The 19,414-nt window shown below is 35.0% G+C and overlaps 1 protein-coding gene across 48 annotated transcripts in view; it reads right to left on the minus strand.

Moving 5' to 3' along the window:
- Positions 1-19,414, minus strand: part of RIMS2 (regulating synaptic membrane exocytosis 2) — a 489,731-nt gene that overhangs the window by 371,308 nt on the left and 99,009 nt on the right. For 42 of the 48 annotated variants that reach the window (XM_074898586.1, XM_074898596.1, XM_074898591.1 and 39 more), the window contains one exon: positions 19,122-19,332. In XM_074898586.1, the coding sequence (XP_074754687.1) occupies positions 19,122-19,332 (211 nt within the window). Of the gene's footprint in view, positions 1-9,366; positions 9,379-19,121; positions 19,333-19,414 lie in introns of all 48 variants that reach the window. The other 6 variants (XM_074898600.1, XM_074898599.1, XM_074898589.1 and 3 more) reach the window with 1 other exon arrangement.

Consider the following 19,414-nt stretch of genomic DNA (forward strand, 5'->3'; position numbering starts at 1 on the left):
TGGCACACTGGGGCAGCAGGTTTGGATCAATTGTGTCTTCACATCCTTGAAGGATGTTGTGTTTGCTAAGCTTACTTATTTCATCACAGTGGAGTACATCCAGATTTACAGTACTATTATTCTCAGTTGGTTTAGACAGTTTATGCTTTCAAATCAAATGCATACTTCTCCAGTTACTTTTTTTTTAATTTAGGAACATTTTTAATAAAGGTGTCACAAAGATCTGAAACAGTGACTGATCACAGAAATTTTATGAAACTTCTGATTTAAAATATCTTGCAGAAGATCATTTCTGAGAGACATACACTTCACAGATGTGCTGATCCACAGAGCCAAAACAATATATTTATGATAAGGCCTGGATCTTTATCATTAAATGACCCAGTTAGTTCACAGCCTTCTTTGTTCAGCATATCACCTATGCTCTATAGGAGACTTCAACTAACAGAACCCCATGCTGATACAAATGGTAACCAGTAAATAAAAGTATATCTATATAAAAATCACTGCAAAAAAGGATCATGTCTTCTTATCTTTACTAAAAGGTTAACATGTTTGATTTATACAATGTTTTTCTTAAATAATCCCCAGATAATCTGTGCTGGTAGTGTTGTACTAAGCATGCGAAGGACAGATTAATAAATAGCATTAATAAAAGCTAAAAGATATAAGAAAAGGAAAAGCCTTGGATTCATTATTATGTAAAACTGAATTTAAAATTTGTGACACAACTACAATAGAAGTATCAATATTGTATTCACAATACCAAACGTATCCATGGTATTTTATTAATCTTTTGGCACAATAAAATTACAGAAGTCCAATGTTGCAGGATCATAGCTATTTTATTTCAAAGTCTCTTATAAATAGCCAGTTAAGATAAATACATGAAGAAGCTATAAAACAAAATAATCCTATTAATCTAGAAAGAGTCCAGAAACAGATTACCACAAAAATATCTCTCTGCAACATGGTCCATAATAATAAAGCATTTTCTCTTAAATAAAAAGTAATTTTTGAATTGAGATTGCTGTCTGGTTCTACAGGCTGAATCATGAGCCCTTTTTCACTTTTTGCTACAAAACAAATAGGCTAATGGCAATACAAACAATTATGCTCTCCCCAGATGACTGAGGCCAAACACCCACTATAGTGAAAGGTTTTTTTGGCCTCTCCCAGTGATGTCCATAACAAAAAGAAGCAAAACCAGGATCAGATAAAACTTAAAAACCAATTTAAATCAGATTAAGAGGAATTCCCTAGAGAGCAAAACCAATTTATTTAAAAATATGTAATCATCATGGTGCTACAGTTCAAAAATGAACTAATACTGAATGCAAACAGACAACTCTACACATTAGGAGAAAAACACATTTGCACCCTATCTTCAATGTAGAGGTAAAACTATTCTAATCTCTTGGAAAGATACCATACATTACCTACCTAGAACTGTAAGAGATCCAAATCATTAACAATAAATATCATCTTTCATAATCACATGACCAAGTATCTGAGAGCAAGAACACCTTAATTAACCAGGTCATGACTCTGAAATTATGTAGCAATTACACTGAAACTGAAAGATGAACAGGTTAAATGAACACTAGTGATTAACACTGCTCAAGTTTAAACATTTAAAGATAAATGGAAGGTGCACCTGTATATATAGTAAACTAAATAATTAAGATTCTAACTTCAATTAATAGATACATCTATGATTCTACCAGTATAAAAACACTCCAGGGATTTATTTTGTTAAAGTATATTATCCCCAACATCAAACAGAACTGTTAATTTTATGTATTTAATTTGCAAAGCATAGGTCTTTATTCCTTGTAGATCTAAAATGATAAGAAGGACTTGTGAAATATATGAAACAATTCTCAAAAACTACAAACATTAATACAATCGACTGAAATTGAATTAGCTACCTGAAATCCAAGCTTTTCCGTAGATCTCCTTGATGCTGAATGAAGGCATCTTTATAATAATTAAAACCAAGAAAGTTTTAATTTTCAAATACCCTTGTATTTATACTTCATAGGTGACATCTTGTTTAAACACATTATTTTTCACAGTTTTTTACATTTCTTCATGAATGCACTGAAGTCCAATATCTGTTGAAGTTGTCTACATAAAATCACTCATAGTACGCTGAATAACTGTCTTGCCTGTGCATCCAATATTTGCTATGTTTGCCATTCAGATTCCTTTTCTCACACAGCAGATCTAAACAGCAAACAGACAATATTAACCCAGATGCAAGGCCTTCTACATTTAATTCCTCAACCTATCAATAAACTATTCCTCGAAGACACTAGCTAAATAAAGCTGTAAGTAAACAGTTGAATAAAAAAAGCCACCCCTGGGACGTTTGCCGCTTTACTCTATTACTAGCGATGTCTTCATTATTTATATATATAGACACTGGTTTCCAGCCACTGAAGCTGATTCTAGATAATTAAACATTTATACCATCCCCTGCTGTGCCATAATGTCTAACTGTATCCAAAGAGTCTTAGGTGTGCTGTTACACACCTGGGACCAAAACAAGGAATTTGCTGAGCTACCTTTGATAAACGTCTACACCTGGAACTTAATAGCACATGATATGGTTTCTGAATATTGCAACAGGTGGCAAATATAACTTACTGCTCAAGAACTGTTTCATCTTCTCGTTCCAGAATTGCAAATAGCTCTATTAATTTGAATGAAAATGAAAGTGGAAATTTATTGATGTGAGAAAGTTTATATTGTTATTACACTGTTTCCATACACATTTTAGGATAAAATTATTTTAGGATAGTTTGAAGAATTTAAATGGAAAACAGATCTATTTTTGCACAATTTGCAATTAAAGTATGTATTTCTAGTGCCATCAGGCTAGGATAAATAGCTAGGAAAATGAAAACCAAGCCCCTCTAATTTCACAAGGCTCTCTCTAGATCAACTCTAATGCTTTCCAGAAATTCACTACAATCTAAAAGCAAACCAACTACTGATTTCTGTACTATAAAATTACACCACCATAGTGTACACATACAGGACAAGATTTACAAGAGGAACCAGTACCTTTAATACTGACTGTTGTAGGTGAAAAAATTATACAAGCTTTAGGGCACATAAACTGTTGCTCATCTAATATAGAAGTACATATATGATTGTAAAAATATTTTCAGACTTACTCTTCTTGCTAGTTTTCTGTTCATTCTTAAGCAAGAAACATATCTGAGTGTGTTCTTCAAGCATAGAGATTGCTAACAAAGTGTTTTGCCATTCATCAGGCCTAGCATAAAGGACACAGCCAGCATAAAGATGAACCAATAACCAGATTGTATTTGGTACAAAAGGGTCAGTACATGGGTGAGTGCTGGGGGTACAAGCAAGTCAGTCAGATTATACATAATCGACATCAATCCCACTGACCTCAACAACAACACTGCACAACCAGCAATGGGTGGAATAAACAGTGAAATACAGTCTCCCATAGAAGGGATGGGAGACAACCAGGTCAACCACTCAAATACCCAAGGAAGCCACATCCTGAATCCCTACAGAGCTCACATTTACAAAAGCCAGACCTGACTGGAGCCCAGGCCCAGGGAGGCAGGAGGTCCTTCCCCAACAGGGAACTCTGCACAGGACATCCACCTCACACACAGACACTGCCCCTTCCTGCAAGGGGTCCCAGCTTTTATCCCTCAGTGGGACACCTGACCTTTGGTTACTCAGTGCAGGACACCTGGGGCTCCTTTACCCAATGGCTCTGTCTGCAAGGCCAGCCACACCCTGGAGGGAAGCCTAAAGTCAAACTCACCCCCCCTTTGTGAAGGGCTGTGAGAATCACCTATATGTCAACCTTAATTTGGGGTTTGGGGTTGAAACCCCAGCATTTCACAAAAGCAAAGTTTCAAAACATAGATATAAAACCCCACGTAGTCATTAGACTGAACTAGTTAAGATCATTCTGAAGCTAGATCATGTCAAGAAGTTGTTTTATTTCTATTTTCCAATTAACTTTCAAATACAAGAAAAGCTGGAAAAGGACACTGGCAGTTCCTAGGACCACATACATCTCCCTTTCCCTGAACACTGTGGAGGTTATGCCATTGATCTGTGCATGAGGATATAAGCCAAAGAGCACTGTGGGGAAGAAGAAAAAAATAAAAATAAAGAACTCTCATTCCTTCCCCATGACCCCCAACTTCTCCAGCAACTCACAGAAGTAAATACAAAGTTGGACTACACTGTAATGTAATATCCCTGTTCCTTAACTGTGATGGCCAACCCAGAGTGTATCTTATTATGACAATAAGGCCCTCAAAGTTAACACCACATGGGATCTAATTTAGGGAAAATATTTCTATGCCAGTGTAACCATCAGTAGGATGCATTTACTATGTGTGGTCTTCATCAGAATTTCAGGGAAATTTAAATCTGCAGCTCTTATAAGATGTATGTATACTGACCAAATTCTATTACATGTTACATTATGACAGTCTTGAAAAGAGAGAAAACTGAAAGGGAGGTAACATTTTTGAGTAGAGAACATCATCTGACAGCAATCAGAGTAATTTTCAGAAATAAAAGAAACAACTTTGTATTTAAATACCCTTACAGAGAGTACATTTTATTTATGTTTTGCAATCCAACTCCAAGAAACAGAAGACAGAAAACCCATGGGCTTTCAGCACCATTTTCATTGAAAGCACCTTCTGCTACTGGAGGTGCATTCTGCAGTGGTGAAGGAAACAAGAGCAAGCTCTAAACACAGTAAGATAAAAGGAGACCAGCTTAGACAAATGGATACATGAGAAATAGGATCAGTGAACAGCCTAAGACAAGTGGCCCAAGACAGGAAGGTCTAAGTTGCCAACTCTCCGAATTACTTTTAGAGATCCCAATCTGAAAGACAATCCTCAAGAGCCGAGGAAAAGATTAAACTTCCCGTAGCAGAGAGATATCTCAGAAAAAGACCTCAAATAATACCTGGTACAGGAGGCTTTTGTCAGAGGTATTCTAAGTCTAGGAAATATTCTACTGGTTTTCTGACTCTTTTTGTAAAGAAGGTTTTTTCCAAAATTTCAGTACTCTGGGAATTAACACATTTCTTGGTTTAAAAAAAAAATGTATTCTTTAGAGCATATACAGTCCATGAAAACATTGATGAGACTCAGTGTGTATTTCTTCATAAGACACAAAATGAGTATGAGTCAAGTGTCAAGAACAGGGTAAAAGTTTACTCAAACAGATAATTTTCCAATAGCAAGAAAGCAGCAGTAAAAGTAACCTATGGTTTCTACAAATACTTGTCACATTTGTGCAATTCCAGGTGAGAAAGCTGTTAAACACTGTGGAGGTACAGGCCTGCAACACAGATGACTTGGAAACAACAGAATTCTTGGCAGGGGCCCAGGACCTGTTCAGAATCACAGAAATAAAACAAAAAACTCTCTCGTTTAACAGTGAAATTTTCACAAAATGACAGGAAGCGTTCTCACCACCACCTTGGTCTCTCTGGACTAGAATAATAACATTCATTACTCTGGAACATGGTAGAGAAAACTGGAAAATAGGAAGTCTTAACTGCAGTATGGGAAAGAGAGGGATAGAATAATGCCGTATTGCATTTGATGTTTTCTAATGTAATTTCATGTAGAATTGTTTTATGAGACTAATTTGCTAAAAATAACTATCATGACTGAATTCTAACTAGGAATTTTAAAAATTATTAAACATTGATTTAATGATTAAAGTTCAAATAGAATTCCAAAGTCAGTCAAGTTATGAGGGAAATTACCCTGGGAAACTATTCAGTAAATAGATTCAGTTCTGAATTTGCTTAGAGGAGTCTTTGAGATTATCAAAAAAAGATTCTGCAGTTTCTTAAGATTGGTGAAGGTTGAAGACTTGATTTTTAAAGAAAAGTTATTTGTCTGTGTCAAGTATTTCAAAATGCATAGCATTACAAAGGCAGACTTACTTCAAGGAAAGTGTCAAATGTTTTATCCACTTGCACAGGAAATAAAGATTAAACAAGGAGAAAGTTCCCTAGCACTGCTCCTCAGCTTTATTCCTTACAGAATTACGAGTCTTTGATTCATCCATAGCAGTTTAAAACAGATTCCCTAAACACAATTTCCTGAACCCACTAAAAGTATCAGAAAGTATCAAAGCTTCCAAAGGCCAGGCCACTGAATTGCCAATTGTGTCACTTTAAACTTGTCACTTGAAAACAAGCACTTGAAAAATATTAATTTATCTAAACCTCAAATATCCATAACTAAACCAAAAGTTTTATAATCAAAGTTTTAAAAATCCAGATCATAACCAGCAAGTGAAGGAACCTAAATCAGAAGTAACTATGTTGTCTCCTGCCAACTGTTTCTAAGAACTTCCTATATTAAGTTGCTTAACTTATTTTTCTCAAGAAATATCAGTGATTAAAATCACTGCCTCTAAGTAAAGGTACATAGTATATAATTTCATTTAAATTCAGGATATCATTCAGTCAATATTAAAATATTCTACTACTACTTCATTTCCTACTATTTGCAATGAAGGTGTGTTTTTACACAAACTATATAGCACTTCTTAGATCCTCATCTTTTTAATCACACTTTCCATGATTTTCAGTGATATAGACATACAATTTTACTACTCTAGCTAATGGTGTTGCTCATTTTAATAAGTCATTTGGTTAGGAATATCATTGTCAAAATCTAAGTAAAAGGAAGATGATCCTGTCAATCTTTATTTTTTGAAATAAACTTCATTTCAATCAGCCTTAATTGCCTCTGTTTCTCAATAAGCATTCCTCTATCTTGTAGTCACATTTTGATTCAGGAACAGTGACATAAACGTAGGAAATCCTTTAAAGTGTCCCTTTGTTACTTAAATTTAAAAAAATCCAAAACACGGATTCTATGTGGAAAAAGGCACAGTGAGCTTTAGACTCCAGAGTGGAGTATGTAATAAAAGTTCCCTTCCATGCATGTTTAATGGTACAACTACAACACCACAGTCAGGATTCACGTCCAACTTCATTCCTCACCACCATATATAGCACCAGTAGACTGGCATATGATTGTCCCAATCATTCAAGTCCATGTTCTGTCCTAGGTTTTCCCTACAATCTTAATCAGAAGATGTGACAAGATTTCTACAGGGGACATATTAAAATGTCTTTCTACTCAACTCCTCACAGATCTGATGGCTTGAATACACCTCATTTTCCAAATCCATGTTGTTTGATTGGGTCAGCATACCACCAATAGTCACAGAGTATCTATAGCTTTATCTAGGAGCACTGTAGAACAAACCTGCCATTCTATGGTTACAAAATACAGGACAGGCCTCTGAAGAAATACTAGAATTCACACCTTCTCTGATATGCCCACACTGAAAAATGAAGGGTAACCAGTAATATTAAGGATTCTCTAAGTGGGTTAACCTACTGGTAAATGCTGTATCACAGAAAATTTTAAAATCCTGTTTATATTAAAGTACCTGTTTTCATCATATCTACATATAATACACCAGGGTTTTTAGCCTTACTGTTAGCATCAAAGTAGCAAGAATAAGATCACTGCTGTCCCTACTTCACAATGTTTGTAGCTGAGAAAAAATTGACCTAAAATACTTACTGTTCTTTTCATATTCATAACTTCTAAAAGATCTATTGCAAAAATCAGCAGAAACAGGTACTACCTAAAGCAACCTGAGGTGCTGTCATTATGGAAAAATCTAGCTAGTTGATTAGCTAGAGAAATTCCTGTCCCTTCCCTCCTTAACAATGGTACATGGTAAAACTAGATAATCGTATAACCTTATTATTGTGACCTCCTTCAATCTTTTTTTTTATTTTCCAAGTGCATTTAGGATTTGCTACTGCAGCAATACAGACGAGTACCTCACAGACATTAGTTGCTGGATTGACTGGGGGAATACAGTCAGCATGCATCAACTGCTTACAAGTTTATACTGAAAAGGTGAATTCTTCAAGAAGAAAATTGTTCCTTTTATACATCTACCTTCTGTACTCTACAGCTAACTCTGTATTCTAGGAACTGGTGTTACTTCACAGCTTTTATGAGTTCACAGATTTCTAATTGTGAAAAAATGTAATGATGTAGGCCAGAAGAAAACTATGCAACCCTCTAACAGACTGGGGGACTAGTATGTGGCCCACCACAGATCGCTTGCCTGCTAGTAAAAACACGTCCTAAATTGTAAGAATGGCAGATGGCTTACAACTTCTGTATGAAGCAAAGTATTTCTGAATCATACATGAGTTAAATGTGAGCCTTGACACTGCTATCAGTAAGAAAAAATTACATTTATTGTAGCAAAAGATTTTTCTGTATATACATTCACTAAAAGCATATGAACACTGAAGAATTTCTTTACTCCATCTAATATAGGAAACTGCTTGCCAACCAATACAGAGCAAGTTGCTTTTATAGTTGCAATTCTTTATTAGAGATTTTCATCGAAGAGCAGATTTACACTAGCTCAAGTAGTTTTCTCAATTCTTTTATTTTTTAAAAATCACATTTAATTTAGTGAAATACTGAAATCTATACTGGCTTATTCCCAAATTCAGATTTATACTACCTTTTCTAAACAGCTAAAATAAAATCAGATTAAAGTATTTTCTGTATGTGTAATATTAGCAAGACAAACACAGTGTCAGCGACATGCATCACATCTAACATTTCAACATTATGCTCAATACAATATGTGCACTACATTTTAGGAATATCTACATAACATTTAATGTAGAAAATGTTTATGTTAGTGGATAACTCTATGATATTGCTGGCATATTCCTAAATGTTTAGAATAAATGTTTTCTTAATGTTTACTGGTATCTAATTGTATTGTCATTAAAAATCAAAACTGAACTACCATGCTAAAAAAAATTACAAGCTAAAATGTTGAGCGCATACATATCAATGATACAAACCTACCACAGGGTGCAAAAACTATTTTGATAACTTTATGCCACTTTGATAAAATTCAATTGTATTTTTGTAAGAGAAACACCTATGACAATTACCTATTTAATTTTTTTAAACTGTGCACATATCATATTGCAAAACTAAAGGAAAAGTAGGGTCATGCTCACAAAAGCTGCAAACAGAGAGGAATATCATGCATACTGTTCACAACAACTCACATATTATTGGTAAGTTATCTGAAAAACAGGTAAGCCTCTCATGCCAAACATTGCTTTCATTTTAATGACAGTAACTCCCCTTGCCTTCAGCAAGAATTACACCTGTGTAAATGAAAGCAACTGTAGGCCAGGAAATAAGTCTACCCGTAAAAGAAAATAACTTTAGACAGAAAAAAGGCTCTAACCACTTTGTCCTCCTGGAGTTCATATCCACGAAAGCAAGAAAGAAAGGACAGAAAAAAGACAAAGAAGGAAAGAGTCACTTTCATTCTGAAAGCAAGCAGTAATACTTGTTAGTAAAATAAACAAACAAATAAAGGAATTAACACATAATTTTAATTCCCCTAGTGGTGAAGAAGATCTGGTGAAAAATATGTAATTTTAATAATTTTCTTAACCCTTTCATGGGCTAAATTGATACTATTTTATATATCAAAGGAAATATTTGTACAAAAACCCAATAAAAATAATTTGGGAGTCATGTCCGAATTACCTTAACAAATGGGGCATCTCAAAAAGGATGCAGAATTTAGCTCTACATGCCTTGGACTCCAGTATCACAAATCATTAGCATGCATCAACCCTTTGCACTTGCAAAGAGTCCAGTGAAATGATGTTTGTTTACTACAGCCAGATATAGGGCATGCATAATGGCATAACTGCATCTTAATCACTCAACAGATCTTTAAAACACTAGAGTCCATCAAAAATGTTTACTGCATATCATCTCTATATAATTTATACTTTCTTTTTCATACCCATAAATATTAAATAAAAACATTTCCATTGGTTATTATTTTCCTTGAAGGAATTGTCTTTTTAGCTGTCTAAAACTGTAAATGGATTAATACTTTAGAAAACAAAAATATTCAAAATGTCTTCAGTCAAAACTACTCCCCATTTCTGAAAATGATGAATGATGATTTTTTTCCCAGTACCTTAATTTCACATGCCAATACAGAGACTAAATCTAGGCATGCAAGCTGTGTTGGAAATAAGCTGCTCACCAAGACAGGGTGACAACTCATTTTATTGAGTATTTACTTTGTTGTTCAGATACCTGTATGACATGTAACTTTGTGCTCCTGTGCTCTTACAGAAGTTTTAGGTTCCCTCCAATACTAGAGATACAAACAAACGGGAAAGAATACAACAGAGGCCAACCAAGACAGTCAGGGCACTAAAGCACACGATATACAAGGAGAAGCTGGGGGAGATATGCTTGTTTAGCCAAAAGAAGGCTGGGTTAAGGAAGGTTGCGGGAAAAGGGGAACTACTTGCATTCCTTAACTACGTAAAGGCAAGCTATAGGGAAGACAAAGACAGAATTTTCTTGAAGATGCACAGCTAATGGACAAAATGCAACAATCAAGGGATAGGATATAAGAAAAAACCCAAATCACTAGAGTGGTTAAGCACTGAGAGAGGTTACCCAAAGAGGCTACAGATTCTCCATCCTTGGAGATTTTTATAACTCAGTTGGACAAGATCCTGAAAACCTGGTCTGACTTTGAAGTTAATCCTGCTTGGAACAGGAGCTAGGTCTGGATATCCTCCACAGGTCCCATCTGACCCAACTTATTCTATGTTCCTATGTACGGTCGTAAAAGATTAAAATATTTTCAAAGATGCCATGGGTTTTAGTGGCATTCCCAGTTATACAAATAGCAAATATCACTGAAAGCTAAGTCACAGCACTTCCAAGCATTATCACTCTGTGTGCAGAGACAGTTATCTGCACAGTGCCAGGTGCTCTGCCACTTTCCTAGCAGGTCTTCCTGTCCCACTGCAAGAAGAGTGGCACTAGTGCTCATAGATATTTTGAATGGAAACATCTAGTGTCTCAATTTCTCATCCTTACCTCTGAAAAAATATACTCTACTATGCAAGAGGAGTGTAATCCATAAGCAGATATTTTTAGCAGAGGCTAAGAATTTTTTTAAAATTGTAAATGCCTGATTAGGTTGCTATCTCAGTGAATGTCCCACAGCTGCAGGAAAGTGTAGGTAACAGCACAGAAGATCTATTAAGTCAGGTCCCCACATTAAGGATGCAGATGCAATTAAAAATAAAGTGTTAAAACAGAAGCATTTGAGAAAATTAAGTAATCTCCAATAAGACACAGCAGGTAAAACAGCACATAAAAGATAAAGATTTTAAATACATTAAACTGAAGAAAAAAGTAAAGGTAGTAGGTTTCACTAAAAAATGGGAAACAGACACAGATATTTCAAACTAGGAAACAGCAACATCTTTAAAACATACGATAAATGAAAAATATAAATATTAAGTAGATGATGTTAAAACAGATAAACTTCTAAAGAGGTCAAGATCTTAAGAAAACAAATTGAGATTAAAAGTATCTTTATTATTTGATTATTTAAATCAGATTACAGATTAGTTTACTATTCTATGTGCCTAGGCTGATCATTCTTTAGAGCAGGATTGCCCGTTTCTAGCACCGTCCTTAACGTCTTAATAACTTTTAACGTCTTTAGTTTAAACTTCTGTTTTTCAAACTCTGCACTGCAGCACTATCCCTGACATTTTAAAACAGAGTATAAGGCCTACAATATTTCAAGAAAATGCTTAGAATTTGTGTTATTTCTTTATAATTTTTCATTGCACAAGATGCATAATTTGGTCATGTGATGACAAGCAGTATTATGTGTAGTGTTCTCAAAAATACACACTGAAGCATGGGACAAAATGTAAGAAAAGTTGGAATATGGGAAATTCAGACTAGATAAGGAAATTTTTCTAATTTTTTTAAATCATGAGAGTGGTCAAGCACTGGAACAGGTTGCTCTAAGTAGTTTATGAATCTCCATCCTTGAAGATTGAAAATTCAACTGGACAAGGCCCTCTGAAAACTCATGTAACTCAACATTCTCTGAGGAAGAGGCTGGATGAGATGACCTCGAGGTCCTTTCCAACCCAATTATTCTGGGATACTTTTTCCCCAATCATGAAGAAAATCTGGCTATATCACCCTTTTAAATAACTTTCTCCTACATACAATACACCTATAAATATTTAAACATTCTGGCTTGACATTCATATGGATTTCTTTGCCATTTTTCTCTCTATTCCAAAAATAGTGACTAATATAATTTATCTACTGTCCTGACTACTCTTATGCTGTTCTAACATAATATCCAGTCAAATTTTAAGTGATGATTATATATAGAAAATTTTGCCTATTATTCTAATAGTCTTCTGCAAATATACAGATGCTCTGCACCTCTTCGTACTATGAATTATGTTCTAATCTATTTTTTCATTCAGTAGATTTCACCTAAGATACAAGATTTTTTTTAAACACTTATGAGGAGTAAAACCATAATACACAGAAAGGAATGTAAATTCATACAATAAAAGTAAATTCAGATGTTGACATAATGGAGTATAGATAGAAACCAGCAATAGAGATGACTCAGAAATATTAAGACAGAAACAAACTCTCACTACAACACTAATAGATATTTTAGAAAGGACAGTTTAATAGTTTTGAGACAGTTTTTCCACTCTTGTGCCATGACATTCTAATGTTAGAAACTATTGGCTCAAATATTGATCTGGTAATACTGTTCGAGTCCATCACTCTCTCATTTTGCCAAATCTTAATTCGTGTTCAAATCAAGAGTTTCCAAAAACCAAATTTAACCTTCATCACAGAAAAGACAAAACATACTAAATGCACCCTAAAATTCTAAGCAAGGAGAACATATCAACTCACATTTCCTAAGACCTCAAGCCTACATTAGTCAAAATCAGGTCTAATTAGTAATTCTCATGTATCAAAGATTAGTAGAGAAGTCTCACTTTCTGTTAGCTCAAATGATATCCCAAACTATAAGCACCACTTCGGCAACAATTAAAATATGTATATACATTATTTAAAAACTGTATGTTAGAAGATGATGAAAGATTTTTCTTAGAAATTAATGCCATAATGAAGACTCTCAAACACCTCACCATATAAGTGTAAATTTTCAAGCACAAAGCAGTAATTCCAAAAATTGGTGGCTTTGAAAGAGCAGTTAAAACTTCAAATCCTGTCATGCACACTATGATCATAACAGTAAGATTAGTTCACACAATCTACCTATGTTGAATAAACTGTAGGATAAAGAGTCTCTTTCAAGAAACAAGCTATGAAATATAAAGATATGTGAAGTTCAAAACAAGCCATCAAGCTTTACTAAACACCTAAGTCTACCTCCAGCCTCTCAGCTGCTTTCCTCCACATTGCTGTCAAACAGTCTTGACTTTACAGCAGTACAATGCAAGTAGTGACATGACTGACCATATGTGACAGTCTAGTCAGTTATTTCAATAGCAGAGACATTTAAGAAATTATTCAATTCAGTTCTCAAAGAACTTATACTAAAAAACAACAAATCAGTCAGACTTCAGTGGTATTTGTTCGTTCCATGTGAAAATCAAGTGTATTTTAATACCAGTTTTATGGGGAAAGGCCTTAACCATGAATATTCAGACACACAGAAATGTTAGCAGAATTACTGGAATTCCATCCCATACTCAAAATAAATCTACAATGAGTTAATATCTATGCCTTATCCTTAAACAAAACCAATAATCTTAGAAGGTCAATCTGGCATCTGACTGCATGAGCCAAAGCTACTGTTCAAGACTATTTTTTGACCTTAAGTGCCTAAAATTATCAGTTTGTCTAAAACTATCAGTTCCTCATTGTGTCAGTCATAATAATGTATAAGGCTTTTGAAAGCTTTGAAACAGAGTGAAGAGTTCAAACATGCCTAGACTCTGCTGAAATTGAGACCATCATCTGATGTTTAATGAGATTCAAAATAACTACCAAATGAAAATAGCTTCAAATAAAATTAATAACAAATAGTTTGTGCAGTTTTCATTTGAAGGGAATGATCATATCCACATAGCTTGTATTAAAATCACAGGGTTCTTTTGAAGAACTAAGAGAACCCAAGGTGTCAATACAGATTCTGAATATCAGTTCTGTGAGGCACCATTCTGCAAGTTTATAGGCTGGAAAGGAGCAACAACTCCTGGTTCAAAATTATAGTTGTGGCAAGGTTTTTACTCTTAGTATTAAAAGCAGCAATTTGAAGAAGTGTTTTGCTGGAGCAGCGCACTACTTCTATACTGTCCAGGCACAAGCAGGGTCAGCAGCTTGGCCAGGGCCAGGAGCAGGGTACAAAGGGTGACATGAGCAGGGTTGTATCCCACAGCACACATGCAAGGGGAGAAGGGTAAGACCCAGGACTGTAACTAGGGTCAAAGAATCCAAGGTCCCCAGCAGGTCCATGGGGATGAGGCAGAGCTGAGGCTAGCTGGGAAGCTAAGCCTACACATGTGGGTCAGCAAGGGACCTGGACGGGCAGCAGCATGGCTCAGGCAAGGACCAAGGCTGAGTGCCTGAGCTGAAAAGCAGCTCCCAAGCAAGGGGCTGGAGGTTCTGAGGGAGTTCATTGCAGCCCCTTCTCAAGCATCTCTTCCCCCAGGGCTGATCTCAGGTCACAGCTGCACCACAACAGCCGCCCGAGTACAGGCAGCCAAACCCCATCTGGGGAAAGAGTGGGCAGTGGTACTGAGGACCATGATATACACTAGCTGAACTGCAGTCCTGATAAATTTGGGTATAACTTTCAAAAGAAGATGATCATCTCAAATAAAATGGAGCTGATCCTTGTTTAGAGATGTCTTAATCACAGATGTTCCCTACAGCATTAACATTGTTCTCATAAAATCAGGACTGGATTTCAGATTGGAAGTCAATATATATAAGAATACAAACTATTCTATTCATGGAGAGTCTGAGATGTGAAATTCAACCTAATTAGAATAACTTCTAGAGCCTCCAGTTGTGAATTTACAACTTCTAAATAAGAAATTGTCTTTGGAATACTTTAGCAGCTGACTTCCCTTTCTTTTAGAGATATTTGTACTGAGATTCTCCAGAAAGGTGAATACAGTTGTAGGCTATCAGGTTTTACAGGTGTTACATGGACAAAACTGAAAAGAAAAAAAAAAAAACAAAAACCACACTTGGTTTAGAGAAAGCCCTTCCTCAAGTTCGTAATGTCACACATCTTTTTTAGAGAAATGCAGAATCAAGCCGTGTCTCCTGAGGACCAACTTATTTGTATGCAATAGGAAATCACTGAGTTTATCGCAAGTCCTAGTGACTTAAGAAATCCTGATTGTGACAGACTAATTCTTTGGTGCTTACCAACTGTCAACAGAATAAACTGGATTTCACATTAGTGCAAGCATACTAAAATTTTAGTTAGTGACTCCATACAGATGGTCACACTGGAGATCTGCAGTTAGAATCATTCAACAGAGACCTCGATGGTTTTCTGAAAACCAAACATAGCCCCAGAGAAATAACCAGAATGCAGAGCTTTCACAGAACCAGAGGTAGCTGAGAGAAGTTCCCTAGTTATACCATACGCGTTTTGCACACAGTTGCTGGGTCCTATAGAACAACTGAAAATTAATTACTTTTCATGTTCAAAGACAGAGAGAGAAGGATGTTTCAGTGGTCACAAGTGATAACAGGTTGCTAAACACCCTGAAAGAAGGCACTGAGCATGCATCATATTAAGTTTTCAGACAAGTATTGTTTTCAAGTGAAATGTTTACTCAAGTGGCATTCTGAGCTGTTGACATTTAGATACAACTTTGTGTGCAGTGAATATATCTGGAAGCTGTATCGTCCAATATTTTAGCATGTAAGTTTCTCAGCTGCATAAACTTCATTCTGTCTACTGCCCCATTCACTGTACATCTCCCTATATAAATCAGTATATAATTAAAAAGAACAGTAGTATATTTTGTTTATGACTGGTACCTTATTACTAAGAACAACCACTGATTGCTGTCATGTGGTTGATTATTTCAGTTTTAATCAATCTGAAATTGTCCACGAGCATAAAAGATGACAGGTCAGGGTTCCTTACTCCCATGAAATTTAAGCCCCCATCCTGGCTGAATACTCCATTCTCTAAAATAATAAGTAGTACAGAAATATAACAGCAGTACCACCATTGTCAGTTTTATTTGTTTGATCTAGAAGGAACTCCCACATAATAATTTTTGTACAACCCGAACTGAATTTTAATGCTTATATTTCAGACACTGTAAATAAACTGAAAAAGGAATAAGTCATCCATTCATTCTGAGAATCCAAATCTAATGCTCTGACAACAGTCAAACTTTTCCATGCTCTGCTCTTACTCATGACCATGAACCTTGTAAGCAGTAATCTTCCTTGTGACCTTTGAAAAAAGTTTTCTTTGCAGTTTTACATCTTCTGAGATGCTAACACTGGTCTGTACTCTTTAGTAGCAGAATCTGGTGTAAATGGCATGAATTTGATATTATAAAAAGATCATTAACGGATCAAAGCTCCATCAAAGAACATTTCAGACAGTTTAAGAAACACCTTATATAAGGTCCAAAGCAGACACATATAACCTGTCAAAAATGTCTACAAAGACCAAACAAAATCTAGAAAAGTTAAAATAGGAAGCTATTAGAAGTCATCCTTCAGGAAGCTGAAGATGTGTCCATTAAGAAAACTGGAAGAGAAAAAATTCTCTTAAATTCTCATAGACCAAAATAAATATTAATGGAATAATGTGTATAGGTATAAAAGATCATAAATAGGGGACTGCCACAGTCTGTCTGAATTAAATCTTCTGTATTCATGTTCATGGTGATGAGATAGATATTTACTCTAGAATATTATTTTATGCAGAACCAGAGGATACACTTCAAACTGGTATTTCAGAAAGAGAAGCTATGAAGTGAGTCAACAAAAAAGTAATAATTTTTTTAAATCATATGATATTCAGCATGAAAACATCTGAAGTCTAAAATATTTGTTAACTGTAATAGAGTCTTTCATTAACAAGAAGAATAAAAGGTGGAAAATACGATGCAAATTTATTCATTTAAGTCATTTCAGCATCAGGTCAACTGAATAATAGTCAAGGGAGTCTGACATCCACATTGGACAGATTTGTAAAAAACAGAGAATAAAATTAGTAAGCATATGAACAAATTATGATAAAATGTGGAAGAGTCAGAATGGCTTTAGTAAAGGGAATTCATGTCTGTTACATCTATAAGAAATCCTTCAAGAAGGCACAGAGAAAGTGAGTGAATGTGATTTATTCATACTGCTGAGTTGTGCTTCCAGGCTTTTAAAGAATCTCAGCTGCCACAGAATAGAAATAAATGTATCCATGAGAAAACTTAAGTGATGAAAAAGAAGAAAAGAACAGGAAAAAATGGTCAGGGTTTTTCAAGGGAAGAGGTATCACCAGTGAAGCCTCACAGTCTAGAGATGCTCTGTCCAGCATGTTCATAATATATCTAGAATAGAAATGAATGAGAGACAGGAAGGCTTATTTACCACACTAAATTATCAACAGTAGTGGAAAAAAGCCACCTGAGAAGACTTGCATAACAGACTCACAATAATGAGCTTACAGAAAGACAGATTTAGGTTAGACAGTAAGAAAAGGTCTCTATGGTGAGGATGGTGAAGCAGTGGAACAAATGACTCAAGAGGGTGTGGAAGAATCTCACTGGAAATCTGTCAAGAGAAGTCAGATAAATATCTGCCAAGTTCACATGATCCATCCTAAGGAATGTATCAAAACGTTTCATTAGGACATGAAGGCTTCCTCCTAACACACATTTTCTGTATTTCTAAGTATGTAGACATAATGACTTCAATATCTGTCCTGACTGCCTTTTATAATCACGTTAAACTAACACAGAAATTACTAGGTCTTATTACAGGCAACATGATTTAGATAGTTATAAAAAAAAAACAATAAAAATATGTAAGCTTACTGTAGACAAATTTTTAAAATTACCTTAACAAAATCCAAGTTTGAGAGATTTACACATAATCCCAGATACTTTTATCATCAGGAAATACCAGATTATTTTGCACTTCGCCAATCAGAAACTTGAGTCCATTATTTAAGCCTACATTTCAATCTTGGACACAGAAATACATACATTTATACCATTGTCTCTTACCTTCCAAAATCTTAAGATAATATTTGCAGATTGCTTGGTATTTACAATTAACATATTACAGACAAAATAGATTTATGGAAACAAATTATACTGAGAAAATTAAAATTATTGTATCGGTTTACAAAAGATGTTTTCCACAGAAGACTATAAGACATCTTGAGTGTTGTCATGAATATTCTACAAGGAACTGTCAGAATCTGAGGCAGACGTGTATCAGATGTGAACACTTGATCTAAAATGCAGAATAAACTGATCTCAGAACTGTTTTCTGTAATTACCTCAGTTTTGCTAAATTTTTTACTGTGATCCAACTTTTTAAAAATTCAGATTGCTCTTTTACTTGTTGTATACAATAAACACCAGTACACTAGCTGTAACTCTATTGTTAGTGCATTTAATTTTCCTAAAGATATTTTTACATTTGTACGCATATTTATATTTACATATACATAATACATGTGCCTATATATAATGGATAAAGATGTAAAAGCTTATAATATACTTTATATACTGTTCTAACACTAATTTTACAATTATCTTGTACAGAAGAGCCTAGGCAAGCAAAAAACCAAAACTTTGCTCTAACTTGTAACAATCTGTCTCCACAGAGACTCAATCCTCCAACCAAAGAATTGTACTTTCATGAGTTTTTTAGTAGAAATGTGGCATGTATTAATTTAAAAGCCATAGTCACAAATCCATAGAAATGGAAATTACTTGAAATGAGGACAGATGTCCTAAAAGCCACTAAAGTAGATATCATTACCTCTGTAAAGGAAATCCATTTCAGTAGCTACACGATTTGGATGCATAAGCAATGAGTAAGAGATAGAGTTTAAGAGAAACTCATTACTAAACTTTCATAATTCCATACCTTATTTGACCGTAAAGACACTCTTCCTCCACAGCGCGCACAGAATTTCGTTTGGCAATATGAACAGTTATGGCCACAGCCATCAGCAAATTTTGTTTTGTGGCAGATGCCACAGGTTGGGGCATCACCCTTTTGCTCCTGCTGCTGCTGTGATTCTTCACCCATCTTCTTCACTTGCTCCTTATACATTTCAAACTGCTGATGTAATTTTCTGCAGAAGAGAAGATATTATTAACAGTTGTTTTATTTAAGTCCACAAATATTTTGTAATCACTAAATCATAATCAAAACAC

Source organism: Athene noctua, chromosome 2, assembly GCF_965140245.1.
Source record: "Athene noctua chromosome 2, bAthNoc1.hap1.1, whole genome shotgun sequence".
NCBI lineage: Eukaryota > Metazoa > Chordata > Aves > Strigiformes > Strigidae > Athene > Athene noctua.